This window comes from Maylandia zebra, linkage group LG7 (genome assembly GCF_041146795.1).
Source record: "Maylandia zebra isolate NMK-2024a linkage group LG7, Mzebra_GT3a, whole genome shotgun sequence".
Taxonomy (NCBI): Eukaryota; Metazoa; Chordata; class Actinopteri; order Cichliformes; family Cichlidae; genus Maylandia; species Maylandia zebra.
In genome coordinates, this window is record NC_135173.1 from 23551053 (window position 1) to 23578832 (window position 27780).

General features: G+C 41.3%; 3 protein-coding genes across 5 annotated transcripts; 1 reads left to right on the forward strand and 2 right to left on the reverse strand.

Annotated features, from left to right (window-relative positions):
• Positions 1-191: 191 nt before the first annotated feature.
• LOC101482270 (patatin-like phospholipase domain-containing protein 2) lies at positions 192-16279 on the reverse strand. 2 transcript variants are annotated; one of them, XM_004564507.4, is made up of 9 exons: positions 16194-16279; positions 8329-8561; positions 3233-3298; positions 2692-2901; positions 2565-2625; positions 2216-2398; positions 1945-2086; positions 1457-1564; positions 192-1157 (listed from the first exon to the last, which is right to left on the reverse strand). In XM_004564507.4, the coding sequence occupies exons 2-9, from the start codon at positions 8539-8541 to the stop codon at positions 872-874; spliced, it is 1269 nt and encodes a 422-aa protein (XP_004564564.3). In that variant the 5' UTR covers positions 8542-8561; positions 16194-16279; the 3' UTR covers positions 192-871. The 2 variants fall into 2 exon arrangements, with proteins under 2 accessions (XP_004564564.3, XP_004564562.3); XM_004564505.3 differs by lacking the exon at positions 16194-16279 and adding an exon at positions 15495-15804.
• si:dkey-10o6.2 (uncharacterized) lies at positions 15898-20269 on the forward strand. The gene is made up of 7 exons (XM_004564508.6): positions 15898-16149; positions 16232-16356; positions 16430-16496; positions 18176-18332; positions 18932-19074; positions 19320-19430; positions 19695-20269. Exons 1-7 carry the CDS (start codon positions 15997-15999, stop codon positions 19872-19874), a joined length of 936 nt encoding a protein of 311 aa, XP_004564565.2. The 5' UTR covers positions 15898-15996; the 3' UTR covers positions 19875-20269.
• On the reverse strand, positions 20083-27780 carry nucb2b (nucleobindin 2b). 2 transcript variants are annotated; one of them, XM_004564509.4, is made up of 13 exons: positions 27621-27780; positions 26242-26379; positions 25853-25960; positions 25625-25757; positions 25065-25168; positions 23452-23637; positions 23106-23196; positions 22906-22964; positions 22715-22807; positions 22328-22417; positions 21845-22015; positions 21550-21604; positions 20083-21246 (listed from the first exon to the last, which is right to left on the reverse strand). In XM_004564509.4, exons 2-13 carry the CDS (start codon positions 26377-26379, stop codon positions 21134-21136), a joined length of 1341 nt encoding a protein of 446 aa, XP_004564566.1. In that variant the 5' UTR covers positions 27621-27780; the 3' UTR covers positions 20083-21133. The 2 variants fall into 2 exon arrangements, with proteins under 2 accessions (XP_004564566.1, XP_076742212.1); XM_076886097.1 differs by lacking the exon at positions 27621-27780 and adding an exon at positions 26768-27016.

Below are 27780 nucleotides of genomic sequence, written 5' to 3' on the forward strand. Positions count from 1 at the left end.
CACACACACACACACCTTTCTATTTATTTACTTGACACTTGGACCTTACATCAAACTGTTCATTTGTTTGTTAATGCTCAAAAGCTCCAATTTGAGCATTATGGCTGTGTGTGAGAAGAATGGATCCAAATGAAAGCCAAGTAAACATTAAATACTCATATGTAAGTAAAATATTAGGAGTTTATTGATAAAACACTTATACAGCTATGTAGTCACAAAGAGCCATACAAGTTTACGGAATAAACAAAATAAAAACTTGGAAGAATCACAATAGAAAATAGCAGGAATATATACATATGAAAGACAAGTTTGCAAATGCATTTTAAAGGAGTCCACAGAGTCAGGTATGTATAGTTGTAGTAGGAGACCATCTCAAGCCCTTAGTGCCAGTGTCTGAAAGGCTCTGTCCACTCTTTAGTGTTCAGTGATGTGTGAGGAACAACTGACTGAGCCAATAGCAGTGTGTTTAAGGAGAAGATGGGGTAAATAGACTACAGCCTCTCTATTTAGCGTAAATACAATACTTTTAAATTTAAAAAATGAGCAATGTGAGCTTGCTTACTAGAACATGGTAATCCGGCCATGCCATTTTGCATAGTTTGTAGGCAAGAAAGAGATGATTTATCTAAGCTTGTAAACAGGGCATTGAGGCATGATGACACAGATAAATGATTTTCTTTTTCATTATATCCTATTACAGTGGCAAAAAAGATTATTGTAATTCATTATTTGTTTATTTATTTGTTTTCTTTGTTTAGCTGATGTTGCCAGCTGCTGGCATAAAGATAATATGTCTTGCAGTTTCTCAGACTGGGCTACACACAATCACAGTTGTTTTTGCTTGTTATGGGTTTTTTTTTTCCTTGAGATTTCAAGTTTGTTTGGTTGAATTTCCCAGCCATCCCATAACTCTGCCCAAACCCCAGCCTCTACCTGCACTTGGTTTTAGGGTGGTTTCATTAAACCCAGACGTGCCGCTGCCAGTGGGTGGTATCAGAAGCATGTGAGCCAATGTACTGTGTGTGTTGCACGTAAAGGTACGGCTAGAGGCAGAAGTGGCTTCTGGGGTCACTGAGGAATTGTTTATATCTCCTTCTCCTTCACTGCACAGGTTCAGGCCTAACGGCAGGCTTTTAGATCTGCGCAGAGGTGGTTCACTGGAAAAACAAACATTGAAATTAATATGTGTGTGGAAAATCTTCTGAATCCACTGTCAGAACATCTCATGGCCATTGTTCCAAGAAATAAATCTAACGATAGATTTTTCAACAATTATCTTATCTAGATTTTAATCATGTTATCCAAATCTTTGGTTCAGGACATCTATAAAACTAAGGACTACATTTATCACATTTGTACTTTGACATATGATATCATGTCTGCACCAGTGAAATCACATTACATCCTTTTATCAAGAGTGGAAGAATGCACAGCATATCTTCCTTTCACTGCCTACCTATCACTCTCCTCCTTGTTGTCCTTCAATGCTTGTTTGTATATGTCTCCAACCATGCTATAGAGCCAGCTCATGTCCCTCTGTAGATCTGGAATCCAGTAAACTAATCTGAAAGAAGCAATCAAAGAGAGAGAAACACATTAATCCATAATGGCTGTGAAAGGTCAAAGCACTTGGCACTTTGAAGTAAAATCGGCATTATCACTAAAGGGGAAATAATCTGTATAAAATCCTACATTAAAGGTTAGACTGAAATATTGGTCCAGAATGAAAATCCCTTTTAAATTTTTACTTCTGCCAAAAATAACTGACAGTAAAAACTAAATAATGTTTGCCTAGTTTAGTAGTTGAGAATGAAAAATACATTTTTGGCATCAACAACAAAAGAACAGTTTTTGATTTTAAGATCACAGGGAAGAAAAGGGCTCAGTGTAAGCATAATTCATTTGAATGTTGTGGATCCAACATAAAGAATAGTAAGTAAGTACCTCTGGGATAGAGAGCTGACCAACTCAACAGGCAGAAAATAGGGGATCTGTATGTAAGAAGTCACTTTCTTTGGCAGGTACCCAGTCATGTAGGAGAACAGACCATCAGCAGTACGTGTCTCTCTGCAGGCCACGCATAGCACTGACACAAATACAATAAAAAACATATTTACTTTGACTGCATTAAAAAAATGATTGCACTGGCTCAATGGTATATTATTTGTCTGCTGTATTTTCCCTGCTGATCTCATCACAGGCGAACTGTCCTTACCCCTTTGAATTTCAATCGGGAGATTTTCTACGAGGTGTGGATCCAACCACCAGTGATCTTCCCGAAGTGTGTTCAATCCATCCTGCTGTGCCTTCACGCTGGACTCCTTCACCACTTCACAGCAGACATTTTTAAATGAATCGATCGCCAGATTTCTTATGGGACACTCACTGCTGATCAGATCTGTGATAAGCAAAGAAGTCCAATGTGATAAGGAGTAAAGAAAAACAAATCTGACAAACGCTTCTATGGAATGGTCTATTTTGTATCTTTTGTTTTATTTTGAGTTGAATCTTTTGGAGCCAGTTTATTCTCATGAATATTTAGCCGCCATTATCAACGTCCTTACTGTTTTCTTGTAGGAAACGAAAAGCATCCCTGTAGCCATTGTTGCAAATTTCAGCCATTGCCTGTAAAAATTCAAACTGATGAAAACTGATGAAAATAATAGAAATCTACACAAATCTGTAACACACCTCAGGCTCTGGAGGGAAGAAGGTGCTGGTCACTCTGTAGAGGTTCTCTGAGTTGACCTGGATGCTGACATTGTTGAAGCGTACCTCAGGGAGGTTTAGTGTGCTTGCCCGGGGGCAGATATCACTCTTGCCAGCATATGGCGAGAACGTGATTGTCTGTTTCAGTTGACAACCGGGCAGGTTGTCAGTGATGGCACCGTCCACATAGTGCTGAATGGAAAAGTAAGCTGTTTGTCATTAGGTATAATCTTGGTCCATGTCACAACCACATAGAACCAGATATTCAGATTATTTAACACTGAAAAAACTGTACACAGTTTCTGATGAAGGCTCAATCACTTTTAGCATATCTGTCATCCAGAACTTTAATTCAACTTGGTTTCACGAATCAGGATAAGACACAAGCAGAGTTTTGAGATGTCTCCATATGCTGCCAGCTGCACAGATAGAAACCAGAATACTGTTACACAACTAAGTGTAACTCTGTTTATGTGCTGTAATGTCAACTGGGTTGTCATTTCAACCTTTCTAATATACTTACCACTCCACGGTATCTGGGTGGAATGACACCACAGTAAAACGGGACGAAGCAGCTGCATATGAGGGCCTAGGAAAGGTCAGATATTATGTCACATTGGATGTAGAAACACAAACTCATCCATGCCAGAGAGGACAACAGAATTATTCCTCTACCTAGTTTCTCAAAAATTCTCTTCTACTTGTCCTGTCTTGTCTCTTGTCTTTCTGGTCAGCCTTTAACGGTACAGTAGGTACTTTGTTTAAGTTATTTAACAGAAGAAAATGTACTCATAAACAGAAATTAATTATTGTGTAAATACATCTTCCAGCAAATTGATCCGTTCTTGAACTTGAATTTATCCTTTAAAGAGACGCCGAAAGAGAGGGAAGCGAGCTGGCGCACTCGTGCGTTTGAGGAGACGCGGACTGCGAACTGCTCTTCCTGAGATCTTCCTTTCCAACGTACGCTCACTCGGGAATAAGATAGACGAACTGGCCCTGATGAGAAGCATGAACAGAGACTTTGCCTCCTCCTGTGTCTTATGTTTTACGGAGTCGTGGCTCAGTGAGGACATCCCGGACTGCGCGCTCAAGCTGGAGGGCTTTCATCTGCTGCGCGCGGACCGGCAGGCCTCTCTCTCTGGTAAGACCAAAGGTGGAGGTGTCTGCTTCTACATTAATAGTGGCTGGTGCACAGATGTAACAGTGATTGCTCAGCACTGCTCTTCCTCTCTGGAATACCTTTTTATTCACTGCAAACCGTTTTATTCTCCGCGGGAGTTTGCTTCATTCATCCTGGCCGCTGTTTACATCCCGCCAGACGCGGATGCGCAGGCAGCTCAGTGCGCACTCGCGGAGCAGATACTCCACATGGAGCGGACATACCCGGACTCTCTCATCATTGCTCTTGGGGACTTTAACAAAGCCAATCTGAGCCATGAGCTTCCGAAATATAAGCAGTATATTAAATGCCCGACCAGAGAGGAGAGGACATTAGACCACTGTTACAGCACGATCAGCGGGGCCTATCGCGCGGTGCCCCGCGCTTCACTCGGATTTCTGACCACGTCATGATCCACCTAATCCCCGCGTACAGACAGAGGCTGAAGCTCTCCAAACCTGTCGTGAGGACAAAAAAACTGTGGAGCAACGAGGCTGTGGAGGAGCTTCGCACGTGTTTGGAGTCTACAGACTGGGACACAATGAAGGCTGCTTCTAACAGCTTGGATAAGTTTACGGACACTGTCACCTCCTATATCCACTTCTGTGAGGACAGCATTGTGCCATCACGCACCAGGGTGAGTTATAACAATGACAAACCCTGGTTTACTCCTAAACTCAAAAAGCTGTGGCTGGAAAAGAGAAAGGTGTTCAGAAGCGGAGACAGGGACTGCTACAGAGAGGCCAAGTACAGGTTCACTAAAGAAGTGGACGTTGCAAAACATCAGCACTCTGAGAAGATGCAGCAGCAGATCTCAGAGAATGACTCGGCCTCTGTGTGGAAAGGTTTTAGGAATATCACAAACTACAAGCCTAAAACCCCCCACTCCACTGATGACTTGCTCTTGGCCAACACCCTCAACGACTTTTACTGCCGTTTTGACGAACCATCAGGCAGCCTTCACACCTCCAACGGCCCCAACAATAGAGACACTTTGGACACTCATTCCCCCACCTCTCCCCCCTCCATAGAGCCATCACCACCTTCAAACTGTTCACCTACAACACCCCCCTCCTCACCCCACACAAAAGAGGATTTCACACCACCTCCTCCCACCACAACTCTTCATATTCATGAAGCAGATGTGAGGAAGCAGTTCAAGAGTCTGAATGCTTGAAAAGCTCCCGGCCCAGACGGTGTGTCTCCTGCCACCCTCAGACACTGTGCAAACGAGCTGGCCGCAGTGTTTTCTGGCATTTTCAACTCCTCACTGCAGGCATGTCATGTGCCTGCCTGCTTCAAGTCCTCTACCATAATCCCTGTCCCCAAGAAACCTAGGATCACTGGACTAAATGACTACAGACCCGTGGCTCTGACATCTGTGGTCATGAAGTCATTTGAGCGCCTAGTTCTCTCCCATCTCAAGACCCTCACGGCCCCCCTCCTGGACCCCCTGCAGTTTGCATACAGAGCCAACAGGTCTGTAGATGACGCCATCAACATGGCCCTACACAGGAACCTACGCCAGGATCCTGTTTGTGGACTTCAGCTCTGCCTTCAACACCATCCTTCCAGACCATCTCCGAGGCAAGCTTTCCCAGATGAATGTGCCTGATCCCATCTGCCGGTGGATCACTGACTTCCTGACGGACAGGAAGCAGCATGTGAGGCTGGGAAAGAATGTCTCTGACTCTCGGACCATCAGCACTGGCTCCCCTCAGGGCTGTGTTCTTTCTCCTCTGCTCTTCTCCCTGTACACCAACTGCTGCACCTCCACCCACCAGTCTGTCAAGCTAATCAAGTTTGCAGATGACACCACCGTTATTGGGCTCATCTCGGACGGGGATGAGTCTGCCTACAGGAGGGAGGTTGAACGTCTGGTGTCTTGGTGCAGCCACAACAACCTGGTGCTGAATGCCCAGAAGACAGTGGAGATTATTGTGGACTTCAGGAAGCACACAGCCCCACTCCCCCCCATCATCCTGACTGACACCCCCATCACCTCTGTGGACTCATTCCGCTTCCTGGGTACCACCATCACTCAGGACCTGAAGTGGGAGCCCACCATCACCTCCGTCATCAAGAAAGCCCAGCAGAGGATGTACTTCCTGAGGCAGCTGAAGAAATTCAACCTGCCAACACGGACGATGATGCAATTCTACACTGCAATCATCGAGTCCATCCTCACCTCCTCCATCACCGTGTGGTACGCTGGAGCCACTATCAGGGACAAACAGAGACTGCAGCGTGTTGTGCGCTCTGCTGAGAAGGTGATTGGCTGCAGACTCCCATCTCTGCAGGACCTGTACACCTCCAGGACACCGCGGCGTGCAGCTCGGATCTCAGCTGACCCTTCTCACCCTGTACACAGTCTGTTTGACCTGCTCCCCTCAGGCAGGAGGCTCCGGTCCATTCGCACCAGAACCTCTCGCCATAAGAACAGTTTCTTCCCCTCTGCTGTTGGTCACATGAACAATAACCGTATGACTGTTCCCACCACTAGCTCATGACCCTACGCTGTGTTCACTGCATGATTCCATGTTTTGGCACTGATCACCACCTGCACTCATGTATATATCTTTCTACGTAGCACTTTTAATTCTTATTCTCATGTATATATCTCATGTATATCTCATGCATATATCTTTCTACGTAGCACTTTTAATTCTTATTCTTACTTTTATTTTTTCATGTCTATTTAAGCGCAATTTATGACAGCATGTTTGCACTGAAGCACCGCAGCAATTTCCTAATGTTGTAAACCTGCTCAACATTTGGCAATAAAACCCTTTCTGATTCTGATTCTGATTCTGAAAATCCTTTAAAAATAAATAAGAGCCATGTTGCTCTCCCATCTTGAATACAGTGGCTGAGACAGACGTCACTGATCCACCTAATAGATGCAGCTAGAGATCAAGCACATATATACCTTATGAGTATGTATATTGCCATCATGTCTTTCTCCTCCTCCACTGCTCTCTCCTCCCTCATTTCTACCTCAGCCTCTTTCTTCTCACCTCAGGCTTCATCTCCTGAACTGAAGTCAAGTTTCTATCACATGAAAACATGTTTAAACATGCTTGTTTATTCCTAGTTGCAGTTACTTATTGTCAGAAGATTAAATATGTGACCCTCCTGTCTGTGCACAGCTGACAATGAGTTGGCCAAACAACAACAATAGCTGGTTGTAAGCTGACATTATGCCAACTAACGTGAGGTTTGAGTATCCTAAAAATCACACTTTCCGTCTAATAAACAGTTTGATTACGTTCTCACATCATATGAGAGTTTATTCATTGTTCAAGTCCAACTATGTTAGATCCACTTTAAAGAAAGTTTCATTAACAGCAGCTAACAGCAGCAACCTGACCTGACTTCTGTAACAAAGTTTTATAGCTTCCTGCAGTGTAAATAGAAAACAGAAATTCAGGAAAGGAGTAATAAAACAGAGTTCGAGTGACTGCTATCTACTGACATCTAGTGTTGAGATTTTACACACTGTGCCTTTAAATCCATTTTAGCAATGAGGAAAACAGTGATAGCTGTATAATTGTGTGGATGCTATTGAGTTGTAGCTCAGTGAGTTGAGCATCCGTTCTCAGGCTGGGAGACCGGGGTTCAAATCCCGCTTATGGCAACATTTCTTTCAGCTAACAGTTAAACTTTTTTTAAACTCTCTTCGACACAAATTTCAGCTTTTTCACCCCTTTTCATTAGAATTTTAAGTTTTTTCACCACTTTTCAGCACAAATACTAGCTTTTTCAGCTGTTTTCAGCGAAAAGCTCTTTTCAGCAGAAATTCTGCTGATTGAAGTCTTTTCAGCAGAAATTCTGCTGATTGAAGTCTTTTGAGCAGAAATTCTGCTGATTCATCTCTTTTCTGCAAAGTTTTCAGCCTTTTCACCTCTTATCAGCACAAATCTCAGCTGTTTTCAGAAAAAACTCTTTTGAGCAGAAATTCTGCTGATTCATCTCTTTTCAGCTCATCTTTTTGCTTCTTTACCTCTTTTCAGCAGAAATTCTTCTGATTCACCTCTTTTCTGCCCAAATTCTGCTTATTCACCTCTTCTGAAATTTTTTTTAGCCTTTTCACCTCTTATCAGCACAATTCTAAGCAGCTTCTGCTAATTTCACCAGAATTGTCAGTCTCTCCACCTCTTCTTTGTGAGAATGAGTTTGGCGCAGTGAGGTGAGTCGCTGCCCTTAGACCAGTATGGCCAGGTTCGACTCCTACTCAGGGCAGCATTTTTTTCGACTTTAAATTTTTTCAGCTTTTTTCAAATTACATCTTCAGCGTTAAGGCATCCACACTGCATTTTCGCAGGAAATGCAAATTTTTCAGGTCAATAGTCATATCTGATCCTTTTTTTTTTGTATACTTATAAAGTTGGGAATTCTGAATCTTGAACCTTGAAGAGTTTTGCTGGATGAAAATGGCTCCAAGCTGTAAAATATACCTGAATGAGCTCTTCTCTGCTGTCAAACTCTGACACTAGTACGTTCTTCACATCAGACACTCTGGTCAGGGACACGCTGAGCTTCCCAGAGGCTCGAACAAGGGCATCTTCTGGTAGATGCTTCAGCAGAGTGTCCTGCACTCTCTGAAGCAGTTTGAAAGATGGATGCAAGGGTCCCAGTTTGTGCTTCCTAGCCTCTTTGGCTATTGACATCAAGTCGGCACAGCACTTCTCTGCATAAAGAAAAGTAACTCAATATCACATGCACTGGAATGGTTATTTGTTGTAAAAAAAAAAAAAAAAAAGGAAAAAAAAGTGTTTTTTGTTTAATTAATCTCTCAGGACTTCTTTTTCAAAGATGGCGCCGATGTGTATGGCAAGCTGTCCTTGTCCACGTCTGTGCCTCTGCTTTTTACCTTCCCTACCCCTTTTACTGGACCTTGGCATAGTACTCCTTATTTTTTTGGTTTTATGCTCAGCAGATGGTTGTGCACTAATAACCTACGACAGACAAACACTTTTAAATCTCAGATTCTCTTACTCACATCGCCCAGATCCATATTGGAACCTGGGTGACGGGTATCCATATGCTCCTCTATCCTTGACGCTGTTGCACCTAGTAAATTGAAGCACCCTAGAACCTTTTCCCAATACTGGTTAAACGTCTGCCGCCGTGATGAGAGGAGGTGGAAAAAAGATAAACGCCAGGTATCCTATGAAATCCTACGTGCCAGCCGCTCGAAATTTCAAACTGCTGCTAAAATGGCTAAAGTGGCTTTCTTATCAAAAATTATCCTGGCTCATGGTCACAACATTTGAACGCTATTTAAAATTTGTAATTCTGTGGTCAATCCCCGTCCTGATATGCCGCTGGTGTGCTCTCCGGCTCTTTGTGAACAATTTTTAATTCACTTCTTAGATAAAGTTTCTTCTCTTAAGTCCTCGCTTCCTTTAGTGTCGAGCCCTGTTTCTACTCCTGGTTGTTCATCAACCTTCCATCAGTTTGAGCCCGTGTCACTCCTTGCTCTCAAGTGATTAGTTGAGCAACTGAAGAATACTAATCCTATATATGATATCCTCCCATCTCGCATATAGTCAAGGACTGCTTCGACGTAATTGGATCCAGTATTTTATCTTTAATGAATTCTTCTTTACTCTCTGGCTGTGTCCCGTCAGCTCTTAAACATGCTGTAGTCCAGCCGCAGTCTTAAAAAAAAGAAACCTTGATCATAATGATTATGCGAATTACAGACCGATCTCTAAGCTCCTGTTCCTGTCTAAAATTCTCGAGAGGATAGTTCTTTCACAACTCCAGTCGTATTTGGATGCGAATGATATTATTGATAAATTCCAGCCTGCCTTTAAACCACGTCACAGCACTGAAACAGCTTTGCTTAGAGTCCTAAATGATCTTCTTCTAATTGCTGATACTGGACGCTCTGCGGTAGTTCTATTGGATTTATCCTCGGCTTCTGACATGGTGGATCACAGCATCTTGTTAGCGAGGCTTGAGCATACTGTAGGCATTAGAGGTGTTGCCCTTGATTGGTTTAAATCATACCTCTTCAATAGGTACTTCTCGGTCAACCCGGGCACCTGCTCTTCCTCCCCTACACCTGTCTACTGTGCCGTGCCTCAAGGATCTGTGCTGGGTCCTATTCTATTCTCACTGTATATGCTCCCTATAGGCGCAATCTTTGAGAAATACAATATCGCTTATCATTGTTATGCTGACAGATCTACTTTGAACTTGCTGATGATCCTGCTCGGTCTCTGCACTGCTTTCAAGAGTGCATGTGTGAGGTCAAAGAGTGGCTCTTAGGAAACTCTTATCTTAAATGATAAGAAAACTGAAATCATGGTATTTGATAGCAATATCCTTCACAGACAATTTCGTGATGCCTTTGGTTCCCTTGCCAGCTCCCTCTCTGACACTGTTAGCAATTTGGGCGTGTTGCTGGATAGCTCTTTTAAATTTGATTTGATCATTCTGCTCTTCTTCATAGACTGTAAGCTGTTCAAAATGCGGCAGCACGCCTTCTGACCGGAACTGGGAGGTATACCTCTATTAACCCTGTTCTAGCTGACCTGCACTGGCTACCCATTAAATACCGCATCCAATTTAAACTACTGCTGCTTATTTTTAAAATTGTCAACAAGGCAGCCCCGAGCTACCTTATCGAGCTCCTTAGTTCGTACATTCCCGCTCGAGCACTGAGATCATCTACTCAGTTACTCCTGGTGAAGCCAAGATCTTATCTGAAGTCTAGAGGTGACCGTGCAATTGCCTTGGCTGCCCCAGATTTATGGAATAACCTTCCTATTGCTATCTGCGCATCTGATTCTATCCAATCATTTAAATCACGGTTAAAAACCTATTTATTTAACCTTGCCTTTCCTGCTAGTTAATGCCTGTATCTAATCCCTGGACTTCGTCTATTTTACCTTTTATACATATTTTAAATGGCTTTGTCATTTTAACATGTTTTAGTTGATATGCATTTTATGGTATTCCTGTGTATTAGTGACACTGACCTGTTAGCATACTTGGTACTTTGTTATGGTCCTATAATATTTAATAATATTTAATTTTTATAATATTTTTGTCTTATTTTCTGTCTTTTATGTGAAGCACTTCGGCATACCGTTGGTTTTTAAATGTGCTCTATAAATAAAGTTGTATTGTATTGTATAATTTGCTTTTTTTTTAGTTTACTTTTTTTTCTTTCTACATCCACACTATAAATGATAACATTTTTATACAAATTAGGGAAGGTTTAACAGTAAATATTCCACAATTGGATAACTTAAAATCTTGCAAATAAAATAAATTAAAGTACTATCTGAAAACTCCAGATTTTTGTTTGAATTAGATGAAACTATCTTCTGATATTTTTCTTTTTGTGGTACACCTTGTCACACTTGGTCAATCCAGCATGAAAGCTGAATAAAAAGGGATTTTTTTTTTTTTCATGCTTGTGGCTAAGAGTCTCGGGCAAAAAAGAAGTCTTCATACTTTATTTTGCAGTATTGTAAAATTCAGCTACATTCATTCAAAAACTGTCACTAATTTCCTTTTTAATTTTTTTTTATTAATGAGTGCTCAAATATGGGACTTTGCAGGAGCACTGGACTTTTTTCATATTTTAACTAGCAAGTTATCACACATTTTAATGTCCGTCTCAAACTATAGAGCCTGGTTCATTGTGATGTTATGAAACTTTGTACCAGCAGGAAAGATTTTAAGAATTGGCTGATTTGAGATAAAGTGACCTATTATGACTGTAACACATGAGTGATTCTGCATCTAGCTAAAGGAAAAATCTGAACCCTTGATCCTTGGGTCCACTTGGTCCTTAAGACACAAGGGTTGCTGTAAATGAATGCAAAGTTTTTCTGAATGGTTACCTTTATCCTGTGATTAAACATTTATAGCTTGTTGGGATCAGTGTCTTCTAGGCTTGGAAAAGACCTCACCCTATTGGCTAGACAATTCCCTATCCAGAGGGTGTTAGGGGTCACTGAACGGTTAGACAAGTCTTAATGATGTGAATCCAATATCAAATAGACTCACCAGATTCAAAACATCACCAAATTAAAAAAAAAAAAATACAGAACAAGATATTAGAAAAATCATAGCGGATAACTGTTACAGAGACTCGGAGAGCCAATTCTTCAGTCACTGTACTAAAGTTGTTTTCCTTTCCCTTGTGAGGTCATTATTCTAATGACCTCATCAGGGGGAATTGTAAAATTATGATATTATTTTATGCCATGTTATACCCCTAATTAAAGATTGTGAATTATTATGTAGTTTTAGTTTGCATTATTCTCCTGAATTAGAAGAAGCTGATAACTATTGCATTAGTTAAACTGATTTGCATTACATTAAATTGCTGACTTGTTGTGAATGAATGGTATTGTTTTATGATGCATTATATTGCTGAGTTATAAGAAATACTGTTCGCAGAAGGTTATTGTCTAATTTGTCTGAGTAGAAGAGAACAGAGTGTGCTGGAGCTTTCTGCCCCATTTCAGCAGGAGCAGATAAACAGGGAGCCAAGGTCGTAGCTTAGGCGCTGTGTGAGAGAGAGCATGTGAATGTTTAGGCTTTTTATGATAAGGTGGAGGCACCAGAGGTTATAAAAGTTTGAGCAATGCTCCACCATTTTGAGATTTTGAGGCTGTCTGCATCAGTGTCCATGTCCCACGTGTGTGATCATTAAATCATCGTTTGACTCAACCCGGCCGGACCAGTGTTGTTATTGTGGTTTTTTCTCTTGTCTCCATCCCCAATATTTTGAACCTTAACACTTGTCACCAATCAGAGATACTGAGTAAGCTCACTAGGCTAATGTACTTTACTTTTCCTGTGTATGTGTTTTTCTTTAAATCAAATAAGATGCAGCAACACCAGAGGGGACTAGAACCATCTCTGGCAAAGTGCAGACAATCAGCCTGGGCGTCTATTGTCTCATGTAGTCTGGAAGATGAGTGGATGGTGGGGTGGGTGCAGTTTTCTCTGTGGTGGGGTTGGGTGGACTGTCCCGGGCTCTGTGGGGCCGGGAGGCGCTCCTGCACTGGGCCCCGGTCTGGATGGGCCTGGGCCCCCTTTCCCTGGCGGGTCGCGGAGTATGGGAGTGCCTACTGGGGTCAGCGGGGGAGCTGGCCCCAGGGAGGGGTCACCTGCCCCTCCCTTCCTTCCCTCCCCATCTCCAGCTGCCTCCCTCTTCCCGCTCCACCACAACCACCCACACATGCAGGGCCTTGGAGTAGGGGTATGTCACCAGGGTGCAGAGGAGGCTACCCCCCCCCTCTGTCCCCTTCTGGCTGCCTCTGCCTCAATTTTATCCCACAACTTAGACATTCACATTACTCACACTCTCATTGCACATACATATAGGATCTTGGGGGTGGGCACGATACACGGAGTCCAAATTACCATCAGGGTGTACACCTCACCCCTGGCGTCGTTGCCCACCTCTCAATTTTGAATACACGTAGACATTGAGGGCTAGCAGGAGGGACCATGCGCTTACCTGCTGCTCTCTGGCAGGTAGCTCCATGCCCTCCTGGGTTTTAATTGCACCTTAGAACACACATGCATCAACACTACAATGAGCGGGTGGAGGGAGGTTTGGAGTCTTCTCTCACCCCCATTCTCTGCAGCCTGCTGGAGCGGGAGGGCTAGTAGGAGGAGTTGGCCGTCCGACTGCGGTCTGGAGTGTGGGGCCTCCCTGCTGCTGCGGAGTCGGGGCGGTCTGCCTCTCCCCACCGCAGGGAAAAGGGTAACACCACCTGGGTCTGGGTGCAGTTCCCCCCTCCAGGGGCAAGGGTACCTAGACCCGGTTCGTAGAGTACGCTTGGGGAGTGTGATCGTGTGTACAGCGTCTCTTTATGTCTGTCTCCACGTTGGTTGAGTGTGGAGTAAGTGCATATGAGAGCATGAGGGTGGGAATGGATGTTTGTGTCTGTGTGTGCCTGTATGTCTGTGTCTATATGTCAGGTTGGGTATCAGACGCCACCTCTCTGGGGACATCTCAGGCCCTCCAAGGTTTGGAGGCCTATCTCCCCCTACCACCACTTCAACTGCCAGTGGCGGACTCCCTCAGGTGTCGGTGCGTTGGTGGTTCTTTGTGTCTGGGGGTGTGCGTCCAGGTACACACCGGCTCACTCCTTGGCGGCCGCTTATCGGGGCCTGGAGCCTGGGGCTCGCTCGGGCCACTTCGGAGGTGGGGTGCCCCCGGCCTCTTGGCCTGGGGCTCGGTCACTCAGGCACGGCTGGCTGCCGGCGGAGCTCACGGGCGCGTCACTGCAACTCCCCCTGGCTTCTGCTCCGCGGCTGCTCAGTGAGCCCTCATCTGGGACTCTCCTCAGCTCTTACTGGAACAGTGGCGCGGCTGCCCCTCTGTTGGTCTTCCTTGGTCTCTTGTGTTCTGGGGGCCTCTGGATGTCTGGAGTTTTGATCTCCTCCATACCTGCTTCATGCCCTGGAGGACGGGGCTGTGGCCCCCCCACACTCCCTAGCAGATCGTTACATGGAGAAACCTTTGGAATGCAAGCATGCTGATCCACACAGGTATGCACACAGGTGTACACACGGGTATTCACAGACGCGGACTACAGCTTTCTTGGCTGCTGCCTCAAAGCACATTGTGCGCTGTCTATCTTGCGTGCTGCACAATATCGTTTATTATTTAGTATCTACTGATATCTACTGCTAGCTAGTTTATTGTGATGGTGCTGTTTTTTTTATTATGTTGCTCTTTGTTGTTTGCTTTCTCTTCTGTTTTTTTTTCTCCATACAGGTGACCCAGGTGTTTTGGGTTTTTTTTGTTTTGTTTTTTCTTTCTTCCCCCCCTTCTCACCGTCTCTTCTCCCCTTTGGTTTTCTTTCTCTCCCTCTCTTTCTTTCATTCTTTCTCCCTGTCCTATCCCCCAGTCATGTCTGTCCCGTTTGTAGCAACTGAAAATAAAATAAATTCATAATTATAATAAAGGTCAATCAAATGGACCAATATGGCAAGGCCATGATGATCCACTTGGTAAAATAAATCCGCTTGGCATCTTTCTTGGCCTTAAGACAACAATTCTGATGGCTAAAGATCCAAACGGGACAAAAAAAAAAAAAGTGCAGACAATCAAAGATGGGAGAGAGGAAAAACGTGAGAATTAAAACAATAACTTAGGGGTGCCAGAGTCATTTTTGTTCAAGGGCCAACATCTGCATATAAATTCTTCTCTTTTTTAATAATATCAGACACATACAAGTACACTGCATATCTCAGTTTTTCCATCACAGTGGCTCTTTTACATAGGACACAAATCTTTTAGTTAGTTTTTATAACTAAACAGCAAAGGTTGTTTTTTATGATTCAGACAAGTGATTTAGCTCTAGCAATACTTTGTAATTTCCCATAAATGTTTGTTTGTGCTCAGTTTTCCACCATCGGAACAGCAATACATTTTATCATAAAAAAAAAGTAATTTATGACTTAACTGCAGTTTTGCAAAGACTATATATATATATATTATGCTGATAGCGGCATTGCCTCTTTCTTCACTATTGTTATATCTGCCTATTAGATAATCAAAGTAGATACTATGTTTTGTCTACATAGAAGATAAATGGAGGTCGTGAAGGTATAGAAGAAGCTAAAATCTCACCTAGTGGTATTCCCAAAGTAAGAACAGCAGCCGTCAAAGCCCCTGCAGAGGCTCCATAGATTTTAGAGGCGTCTTGTATGAACCGAGGGAACCGTTCAAGGATACAACTGGTGGCACCAACATAGTAAATCCCCATGAACCCGCATCCTGCAAAGGAGATGCTCCACTCTTTCTTCAAATCAAACATTTGAGATATTAATGTTCTGAGAAGGAAAATGTACGGCAGAAGCTAATTCTTTTTTTTTTTTAGCTCAGTTATTGCCCGCTGCCACATTTACAACAACACACCTGAGGATAACCAAAGGTGAGAAGATAGTCCGCTATTGCACAATTTGGCATTATTAAGAGAATTTTTCCTATTGGCTAGACAATGTCATGTGACCGAAAGCCTAGATACTAGTGGTGGACATTTGCGATTTATTTTTACTGTTCGTGTTCAGCTCAGACTGTCTTTTAACCCGACGCTGTTTTTACTGAAGAAACTTTAGCTTTTTTTTTTACAATGAACATCCCAGTTGTGGATTTCGGCGCCTACAGGCTGAGCGAGAAGGATGTCGCTGACGAGCAGTGGCAGAGTTTAAGCACAGAGTTGAAATCAGCATTTAGAGATGTTGGTTTTGCATTTCTGAGGAACACGGGGATTACTCAGGAGGAGGTGAGGCCAGTTAGATAGAATAAAATTATTATCGAGGAACTTACACTGGAATCCGTCTTTTTCTTCTGGTGTGTTTGGACAGGTGGACTGTGTCATGGAGATATCCAAGAAATTCTTCCTGCAGCCAGATGAACTGAAGCAACCCTTCAGCAGGAAAAGTTTCGTGAACAACCCTAACCACGGTTGGGTGTCATTGGAGACGGAGAGGTAGGAAGCATACGTTTTATACTTTAATGTGTATCTGCGGAAGAGAGTTTAAATTCGGATAATTTCTTTATAGGTTGAATCCACGTCGACCTGGGGACCTGAAGGAGTCTTTCAACACTGCCTCCCTTCATCCTGATATAGTAATAACTCGGAGGCAAAAGCCTTGATCGTTTGTTTTCATCAGTTTATTTATTTTATGATTAACCTTAAGAGTTTGGGCTCAGACACAACAACTGCATGGTGCCACAAGGTTATTAGTCAGGGGGTTAAAGTACAAGTTACTCAGTATCTGTTACTTTAGAGAAAGCTCTGTTAAGTTTGGAGAGGAATCAGGAAAATAAATGTTGAATGAAAAACTATGTACACCCCTATTAAGAGGAAAGTAGCAGCAGGGGTGCTGCTTATTGAATACACTTGATTGCATCAAATGCACATAATTAGCTGATAATCAGCAAGTGTAACCAACTCTATATGAGCAGAGGTTTTGGCAGTTTGCTGACCTGGGGGAGACTTTCTCCAGAGGCATTTCCTTAATCTTAACACAATTACACAGTCATCCCTGGAATGGACATCCTACAAGTTCACTCCAAGGTCAGAGCATGCAGTTCTTAGTGAAATAAAGTTACATCTCCATAGGCCTCAGTTGGAAGTTAAATGTTAAAGTTCATGAAGTTCCAGTTAGGAAAAGACTGAACAAATATGGCTTCTTGTTCATAAGGGTTGCCAGCACAAAGACTCTTCTGTCCAAGACTCCTCAATCTCTTCTTTGGACGAATGTGAGCAAAGTGGAGATGTTTGGCTACAGTGCACAGCACCTTGTTTATCAGGGACCAAAAACAGCATATTAGCACATATACCTCATCCTAACTCTCAAGCACACTGGTGGGCAGGTGATAAATTGGGCTTGTTTTGCAGCTACAGGATCTGGGCCCTTAGTCACTGGTTGGCCATGAACTCCCCTGCATGCCAAAGTATTTTAGAGTCTAATGTGAGGCCATCTGTCCAACAGCTATAGGGTCATGCAAAAGGACAAAGATCCCAGGTAATCTACAACTGAATGAATGAAAAAGAAGAGAATGAGAGTGTTGCAACGGCACGGTCAAAGTACAGACTTCAACCTGTTTGAAATTATGTGGTGGGACATTAACAGAACTGTGCATAAGCAAAACAACTACACACCTCGATGAACTGGAGCAACATTATAATGAAGAGTGTGAACAGTAACACAATCTGAAAGAGTGGCACAGAAGGCAGTACTTTAAATATTACTACCACAGGTGGTCGTACAAGGTGCTGAAACATGGGTGGTTTTTCTCTGGACTCCAGAGTGTCCTTGTTTCTTGGATTTTGAAGTTAAAAGCCAAAATCCACATCAAGTCACTGACATGTCCTGCATCTTAATATCACAAAATTCCAGATAAACTTGTTCTTTTTACATATTTCATTCTTTGTTATTTGACAGCAAAACAAACATTAAAATAGTGACACAAACACACCCCGTTGAGAGTAATACAAACAAGCCATCAGAATTGGAATCCGTTTTCAGCTGCTATGCACTTTTAATAGTACCAGCAAGGTTACAGACTCATTCTCTACATTAAATACACATTATAACAAAACAACACGAGCTGGTACAGTAAAGTCCAGGATAACAGGATACCAAAAATTTTGATGTATTGAACATTAAAGCATAAACCCATCTTATTATAACACTGAAACTATAAGTAGGTCAATGAGCATACTATGGGTACTTTAAGATATCAATATCAGTATTATCATTAGTCAGACTCTGATGTGGTTCTGTTGTTTTCTGTTGTAGAAATGGCCATCATCAGGCAGTTTGAAAAGTTTTCAGGAGTTCCAGACATCCTTTTTTCTGCGCTGCAAAGAGCTGAGTCTTCGGTTGCTGAGGGTGATGGCCCACAGTCTGGGACTCGACCCAGAAGTCTTCTTGCGTGCACACCGTTTAATAGGAAGTATGTTTACCCCATACACTGTACCCAGTGTACAGTGGCATATGATCAGTTTTACTAAGTGTTCAAGCTACATGTCATGAGGGGCGGTCACTGATCCCAGATCATATGGACCTTGTGAGAAGGTTTTATTCACACACACACACACACACACACACACACACACACACACACACACACACACACACACACACACACACACACACACACAAAAACTGGCAGTATCTAATTCTACAAAATTAGGGAGAATACTAATAAGGGCAAAATGTTCAACCAAGACATGTTAGCTTAATTTATGTACTATATATTATATTCATTTAGTACTTTATATAGCTCTTCTCCTAAATTAAAAAAATAACAAAAATACAGCACAAAATAAAAGAAAAATGAATATAAATACAAGACACATGTAAATGCGAGTAACAAACGAGGGAAATGACTGAAAATCTAACAAAAATTAATCCTGGGAAAGAATTTTTTTTCTTTTTTGTAAAGTGTAACCTCAAGGCAGACCAGATTACGGTTTTGGAGGATTGGTCCATAAATTGGTACAAACAAACAAGAGATACACTGCATTGACAACACTGCTGTGTCTCCTCTAGCTGACAAAAATGGCACTACGATGCGATCTCTCTACTACCCACCAGTGAATTGTGAGAAAGCAAAGGAGGGCCAGCTGCGATGTGGAGAGCATTCAGACTATGGCAGCATTACTCTGCTGTTCCAGAGCTCAGAAGGTCTGCAGGTAAGGCCTGTACCACTGGGACACACAAGCACATAAGTTGCTTGGTAACATACTGAAAAAGGGTCTGATTAATTTACAAACTCACTTAAGCTGGAATTCCTGTGGTGTGCCACTTTAAACAGCTGTCATCACTGTTTCTTCAATTGTAAGTCATGTGTTTTGCTTAGTTAGTAACACATTATGTGTTAAAGTCAAGCAAAGTATCAAATAATCCTGTTATCCTCCTGACACTTTTTGACCGTCAGGTGCGTACACGCTCAGGTGAATTCATCCCTGTTCCCTGTATCCCCGGAGCCATCCTCATCAATATCGCTGACCTGATGCAGCGCTGGACGAGCGATCAGTTCGTCTCTGTGGTGAGTGAAGGGGATATTTCCACCCCAAGGTTTTATGACAAGGTTATGGAAATGCACTGTAACTAGAAAAGTAAATGCGACTACATATGTCAGATTGGGTCATTTATAGGAAATAAGAAAGGTCCCACCTACTTTAACTTTAGATATGTTTTTGTGACCCATGATCTTTTTTGAAGCCAACAGAGTTAAAATGCTTCCCAAAAAAGTTTTTGCATATGGCCATGGCATTAGGATTATAGTTTAGTGTTGCTTGTTGTTTCTTAGCTCCACAGGGTTTTGCTGCCTCCTGTCGGAGACTCCAGCACACGGCAGTCTCTGGCTTACTTTGTCCAGCCGGATGACGAGGCTCTGATCACCTGCTGTGATGGCTCCAACAAATATCCGCCAGTTACAGCAGGCGCCTATCTCACTGAGCGATTCAATGAATCATATGGAAGAAGCTGAATTTGAACCCACCATTCTGACCATTTGATTAAGAAAGTTTTTTTGTTTGTTTTTTTAAATCATGTTCAGTGAGTTATTGTCAGAAGTATGATTATGTCACTTCAGATTCTACAGTAATTATAAAACTGAATGTTAACTTATGACTGTGTTTATAAGATGAGTTGAACTTGAGGTTTGTGATGAAAATAAGAGACAGAAACATTGTATCTGCAAGCTCATTCACCTTAATTTTAGACATTCAAACCTTGTACATCATTTTCATGATTTTTTTTCACAGGACATTAGTTGGATATTTAAGTACTTTTTTAACAAGTCACATAAACATAAACTGTTCAGCACATATACCAGGTTGGAGAGAGGTTGTTGTTTGAAAATAAAGTAACCAGTGTATTTTACTTCAACTCTTCAAAGTATTTTGTGTCCATCTTTTCTTTGCTATTAGTCTGTAGTGAAAAAAAAAATTAGTTGTTGTTTTTTACCTTGTGCTTCCTTCTGGAGTTTAATTCAGATTTTTACAAGGCAAATTTCAACCTACTGCATTCATTTCATTTACAGTGGTTCGAGAATAAATAAACACAAATTCACAGACACTCCTAAGCACTGACATCCAGGCAACCACTTCATAATCCATACAATTGTCACAATCACAAACACAATTATTAAAAATTATAACATTTAAATACATATTGTATATATTTAACTTCATCTCTTATTCTGCACTAATCTGATCCAGAGGTCACAACAGCTTGAAAAGACATTGAAGGAAACACTTTTTCTATAAAACTTCATTTCGGCTCTAATCTTACTTTTCTGGCATTTATTTTTTCCAAAATAATTCACAATTTACCATAAAAATAAATAATATTCTGAAAGGATTTCCTTAAGGAAAAAGTGGCAGTGAAACTACAGTGTGAACAAAACTAAACATTCAGTTATCAGGCCAGCTGCCCTCCCCATTTCACCCCAAAGAACTTCCAATAGAGAACAGAGTCCTTTTGTGATACAAGATTAAAAAAACAAAAACAAAAGGGTTGATTGTCCACATAGAAAACTGGAGCAGCTCCACATTTCCAGGCTGGCTCATTCAGTTGATTTAACCAGCAGAAGGAAGGGCATCATTGGCACTAAGAGATCTTTTCCACCCCCCTATGTGTTGCTGTGTGTTTTGAAAATTCTAAACAATAACCCAAAATTGAAATCATGAAAACACAAGCACACTTGCATGCTCACTCACATCGCACACAGGGTGGTGAGGCCTGCTAAGAATGTCCAGGCACGGGTACATCTTGCTGCTGGTGACCAGGCGGAGGTGGCTGACTGTTTCCTGGTACAACTGGTGCATGTTCACCTGCAGTTAGAGGAGCTGCAGGCTCTGTAACAAAGATTCATATGTGCATTATTAGGATATGATAAAAAGCTTTTAATCTCGTCTTATTAAAAAGGATAACAATGCTTTTCCCTCACTGCATCTTTTTAAGTGTATTTTGATTGGGGATGCACAAGTAAATAACTTATTTTGGCTGTTCTGTGGATCTGGATGCAGGTTTTCGACTGGGTGGTTAATTTTCACTTGATTTTAAAAAATGTTAAAATGGAAGTAGAGTGCAATTAAGAGACCTTTAACATCATGTGATTTGTTGTTTCCAGCATCATTTATCATAAATTTCATACTCACGTTTTACATCAGCATTTAAGCTTTGGGATTTAACCCTTTCCATTTCTTCCATTGCCTGAGCAGCGAGAGAAGGACAAAAAAATGTTAAGAGCATAAAAATGGTTTAAGACTTTGTTTGCTATTGCCTGCATGTTTCAAGTCTACAAGTCTCTAAAACAAGATTTAAGTGCAATTCAGCATGTTTCACACTGTAAGCCAGATTCTTACATCTGTAGAAAGGGTCAAGCAACTGTATAGAAAAATCCTATTTTCAGATTGTATTTCATCTGCTATGGATAGTTGACAGATAATTCACCTGTTTCAGCCCCAGCTTCTGAGCATCAAGTTCTTCCTGTTTTCTTTCAAGTTCCTCTCTCTCTTTCTGCAGCTCAGCCGACTTCTTGTTGATGTCATTCTCCTCATTGGCCAGTTGTTGTTCAAACTCTCTCAGCTCCTCTTCGGTGTACAATGGGTTCTGATCTAAAGTCTGCAGAGGGCACATAAATAAATGATGTGATAAGAAATCATATACATTTCTGATTTCATGATATAATGTCAGCTGTTAAATCTCTTGGGGAGTTTAATGATTTGGAATCTCACCCTTTGTAGACAATTTCTGAAAACAGCTGTTTATTGTGTTGCACTTACGCGAGCCTAAGCTCATAGTTTCATAGCTCATATTGATGAATAATTGAATTGAATTTTAATACACTAACATAACATTGGGTTCACATTAATTTTTAATACTACTCTATACACAAAAATGCCAGGAGGGAAGCCAAACCTTACTAGCTCTTACCTCCCATTCGTCTTTTTCATAGAACTCTTCCTTCTTTGTGGCTGCCATGAATTCGCTCAGTGATACAAGCCTGTCTTTATTGGTGTCCACCTGAATGTCAATACATGAAGCAATTTTGAGCAACAACTGTCATCGAGATAAATCACTCACCAGATACGTCCCAAAGGCCCTGACCTTTAGCTCCTTGCTAAAATAGCTACTCCACACACAGATGTTTAAATTCATTCATTAGATTTCAGGCAGCAATGCCACACGTTTGTTATGAAATATACATTATGATTGTATTCTGACAACAGAGAATACCTTCATAACATACTAATCAATACTTTAGAAATGCTAATAAACATGACAATGATCTGTACATTTTATAGTTTTGTGGTGGCTCACCTCGTTCATAACATGCTCTCTCATTCGCAGTCTCTCTTCCTCCATCTCAACCATGTCATCCTCTTCATTTTCTGGGTTGTAAACCTTCTCCAGCTTAATGAAATGCACAAATTTTACCTCAGAGACTTGTTCATTTGCAGATTACATTATCGCAGACTATGCAGAACCAGAGTTAGACATAAAACATATACCTCTTTAGTAAAGAGAGCTTCAAGCTCACTCTCATCAAAGAAGCCGTCTCCGTTGCTGTCTGCAACACAAAACAAACAACGGAAATCTGTGTCTGATTTTAACCATCCATAGTTTTGGCACACTAGCAAATAAGACAACATTTGAATGCTATATTCATTCTTTGCTCTTAAACGACCTTCAGTGTATGGTCTATGGTTACCGTGCATTTTGAAGAAAGTTTTTGGATCAAAATCTTCTGGATCTAAACCATCTGCCTCCTGCCACACCTCTTTTAGCTGGTCCTCACTGCCCTGCACACACAGAGGTACACATCAAGGTTTCTCCTTTTTCTTGTTTTGTATTTAGCACTATTTAGCATCTTTATTCTATGGCTTGCATATAAATCTAAATAAAATTGGCCCAACTAAATGAGTTAATTTTATCATAAAAAAAAAAAATCATTCATGTTTTCCAAATAATATCATTCAGCTTCAATGTCATTTGTTCCCCCGCATTGGCTATAATCTTAGCATTCGTAATGAACTGCTTTATAGCTGGCGTCTTACAGGGTGGTTGACTTTAGGGTGGCTGGCGTGTTTCTTCTTCATTTCCTCGTAGTGTTCCTCTTCCTTCTTGCGATCCTCCTCATTCAAGTTCTTCAGGCGTTGCCGTCGCTCATGCTCTTTCATCATCTCGTATTGCTTGAACTCATCATGGCGGTCCTTGTCAAAGTTCTCCAGGTCATTAGTCGCCTAGACGTAAAAACAAAAAGTTGGGAAGTGGAATTCACCTCTTAATTCTGCAGATTTATGCACCTCGTTGAAACAGATGGACTCTATTCAACATCCAGATGCCTGATCAGAGTTGTTCCATAGAGGATGAAGCAAACTGTTGAGCTGAATAATTACTAGCCATGTCACAGTCTTAGCATCACTCAGCATTGAATGCAGAGACAACCCAGGCAGATATAGCATGCTTTTTGTGTTTAGCTCATGCGGTGAAATTTATTCATCCATTTAGTGCTAGCATGCTTACTAGTGGATACTAGTGAGTGCTAACTGGGTATGAATAAACAGTACCTCTGACTTCCTAAACCTGAGAGCTGCAGTAACAATAAGTTGATTTATAAAAAAACATATTTGGACAAATGGTTTGATTGCAAAAGTATTCTGGTGTGTGTATCTAGAATCTAAAAGCTCTTTGTATTGGTAGGGCTTAATAACAGACAATGCCCCACAGTGGTGCAATGCTTAGCACTGCCACCTCACAGCATGGGGGCGTTTCTGTTTGAAGTTCTACCAGTACCTCTTTGTTTACTATGTGTTAGCCAACAGACTGGCAACCTGTTCAAGGTGGACCCTATCGCTCTCCTTATGACAACTGTGGTATGCTTCAGCCCCTCAAAACCATGAATAAGTGGAAGAAAAGGGATGTATGGATATATGGATGTAGGGATGGATGGATTTCTGATAGTGACTGTACCTTTTGCTGAGTACTATAAATACACTGTTGTCATAGTTCAAAATCTGGATCTGTGAGTTTAAAATTATTATTTTGGCCTGATTTTATTAGAACCTCTGGGTGGCTCTTTATTCTAGAACCCTGCAAGGACTTGCTCAGCATAAAGTACATGAAAATGCTATGGTAATACAAAACAAAGCAAATGCTCATTTATCACCATTCTTTGCATTTCTCAAGCAGTGCCAAGGCAAAATAGTAGGTCAATGATTATAGAGCAAAGCTAAATGCTACAGAAAAGTAAAACTTATATAAAATATTTTTAGGATTTACATCTGCATGACTGGAAGCTTTGTTGTAAAACTACAGAGGCATGCAAACTCATTAAGCCGGCCTCCCCATTACTATTCTTTTATACTCATTTCACACACAGGAAACATGTTGGTCTCGCAAAACTTACACATTTACCTCTAATGAGTCAGCACTCTCCAACAAAGGGAACAAAGCTGTGAATGCCTCCAACTTATTACATCTAAAATTTTTAAAAAAGCCAGACTAGTTAAACATCCCTCACTGAAATTCCCGATACGCTATGCTAAGTATGGCAATATTTCTGCATGAGCAACTGTCATTATAAATGTGACTGTGCCATACCAGTGCAGAGAAACAGGGTCAGTATTAACCTTCAAGTAGCTGCGCTAATGACTAGGTGTATGTGTACCGATTTGATGAGACGGTCCAGGTCATCCACCTCGAAAGTGTGTGGATTCTTGTGGTTCAGGTGCTCAAACTGTTTCAGCAGGGCCTGGTGGTCCACTGTTTGGCCTGCAAGAAAAGGAATAATGATTAGATTTATTCAACTGTAAAACAAAGACACTTGGTTTTTTGGAGTTGTGTCATGGTTATTCTTTTCCGCTGGGTTTTACAAACACATTTTGTACCAAAACTTAATACATTTATTCTAGAAAGCGTTAAAGGATTACATGAATATCAATGCATTTTTGTTTTTTAATAAATTGACCTATGACTTCTATCTTTGCTTCTTTTCTCTACCTACACTTGTGTTAATCTATTCTGCATGAACATTTATACAGCTTCCTCTATTAATGATCAAAATTTAAATTTGAATAATAATTTTCTTTCAAGAGTTAAGTTCTGCATTCAATAACATAACTAATGGACTGACTTAAACTGCGGAAGTTGTTGTGCAAACTTATGAAATTTCAAGTTCAAGTTTCTCAGTGACACATCATTTTTTCCCCCTTTCTTTAAGATACTTACCATTTCCTTCCTTGATGTCGTGTTTAGCTTTTATGAGCATTCGCAGCCTGTTCATCTCCTCCCTCTTTAGCTCATCCAGCTTGGTCCGAAAATTGTGCTGAACAAAGTTCAGCTCTTTGGAAAGTTTGCCTTGCTGCAAGCAGACAGTCAACATACCATAGTTCAATAAAAAATGTCCACGTCGACAACCAGCTTACAAAATATTGGGCTGTTTTTGCAAGTGTGCACCTTGATGTCATCCATATTGGCATTTTTGAGCTTTTCTCTAAAGTGGGGGTCCTTCTCAAGATACTCAATGACCTCCCTGAGGTAGCGGTCGTAGTGCAACCCAGTGTCCTGAGAAATAGACCACATTTAGCTTGTCAATGCATAACATTATTCAGTCCGATTATGGGTATTTTTTCCCAGTCAATTAATTCTTCTAATGAACAGTTACACCTAATTTAACAGACACTGCTTTTGTTTGTTTTTCAATCAATCTTTAGTCAGTAAGCATTTCTGAAAGGTGTCTGAAACAGCTGACTTCATGTCTGGATCACCCTGAGCTTTATCTACTTAGCTGTAAGACTCCATTTTAATAGGATATCCCTTTATTTCACACTGCCCGTGTGACTCACAGCACTCTCGGGTGGACCCAGTTCCTCCTCTTTAGCCTTTTCTTTGGTCTTGTCCACACTGATAGGCACTGACTGGATACACAGCCACAAACTGAGCAGAACAAGGCCACAGCGGGCCAAGGCTTTACTCCTCACCATCTGGTCAGGCAAAGCATACATAAAATAGATAAGAAAAAAGATAGGAGTTAGTTTCAGGTTAGGTGAAGATCGTACATCTTTTAGAAAGCTCTGCAGTCAGAACAAAATGAGCACTTGCCGTATCTTTATTAAATATATATATATATATATGTGATGGCATGCCACACATGGTAAGCTCCACACCTCATCACCCGTTGATTCACTTTAGTTTAATTTACAGTCACTACTTTAAAATATTCTATTTATTGTTCAATATCGTTTCTTTATTAAATGTATTCATTTTTCCATCACACCTTCCAATGTTTATATGGCGTGCACACATATTAACCTTGCAGGGTCAAAGTTCTGTTTTATGTTATATTAATACATCTTTCTTTGTTTGAGTTACCTGGGGGTTGGTGTCTCCTCCTGTCTGGCAAAAGGTGTGGCAAAGGGCTGGGAGACCTGAAGTACTGCTGACAGCCTAATTGGATTGCACCACATGCTTCATTGCCTGGGGGGTGTTTCATGTTTGTTTAAATGTTTTGTATTAGTTGGTTATATGGCAGCCATCTTGTTTTCCCCCGTGTGTGTCATTTGGTTTAGCTAAACCAGTATTTAAGTCCCCCTGTGTGTCATTTCAGCAGGTCAGTTTACCATATGGTTGTTTGAGGTTTTGTTAATTATTATCTTGAGTTTAGTCTATTGAGTTGACCTCTTTTATTGGTCTGCCTGTTTAAGTTTTGGCTTTGTTAAATATATTTTCATATTTTTGGGTCAATAAAACCCGTTTTTTGAATTAAAACCACCTGTGTCCTTTATGCTTTACTGCTTGGTCCCTGACAAAATATATATATATATATATATATATATATATTTTTTTTTTTTTTTTTTTTTTTTTAAAAAGTGGTGCAAGTCAACACTTCAAATAGAGACAGAACACTGATAAGGTTATGCAAATAACTCTTAATCTGAAAAGCAATTCCCATAAGAAAGGGCCCGTGCAGCACACGTGTTTGGTGGCTTACTTTAGAATATTTTCTTAGAGATTTCTAAGTTGAACGCTGTGAACCTGTTAGTCACAGTGAATCAAAATCGGACTGAGTGTGTAGTTTAAGGAACAGGTTGTTCAGTAGGGATCATGCAGTGAGGATGCCAGCTAATTCATTATCTACATGGATGTAGAAAATGCTCTAAACTAAGCCTCAGCAGACAGAGAGAACAGCGTTAGTAAACGTCACCTCGCGTGAAATAATACTTACTTGTAACGTGGAGCTTATTTTGCTCTCCTCTTTTTTTATTCTTCACCTGGCTTTCACGGTTTAGTGTTCCTCAAAGTGCCTGAGCTTCACCGGAGCTTGTTTACAACGGTCATCTGTTAACCACCAATACAAGCCTCCCTTGGCTACAACCTATATAAAA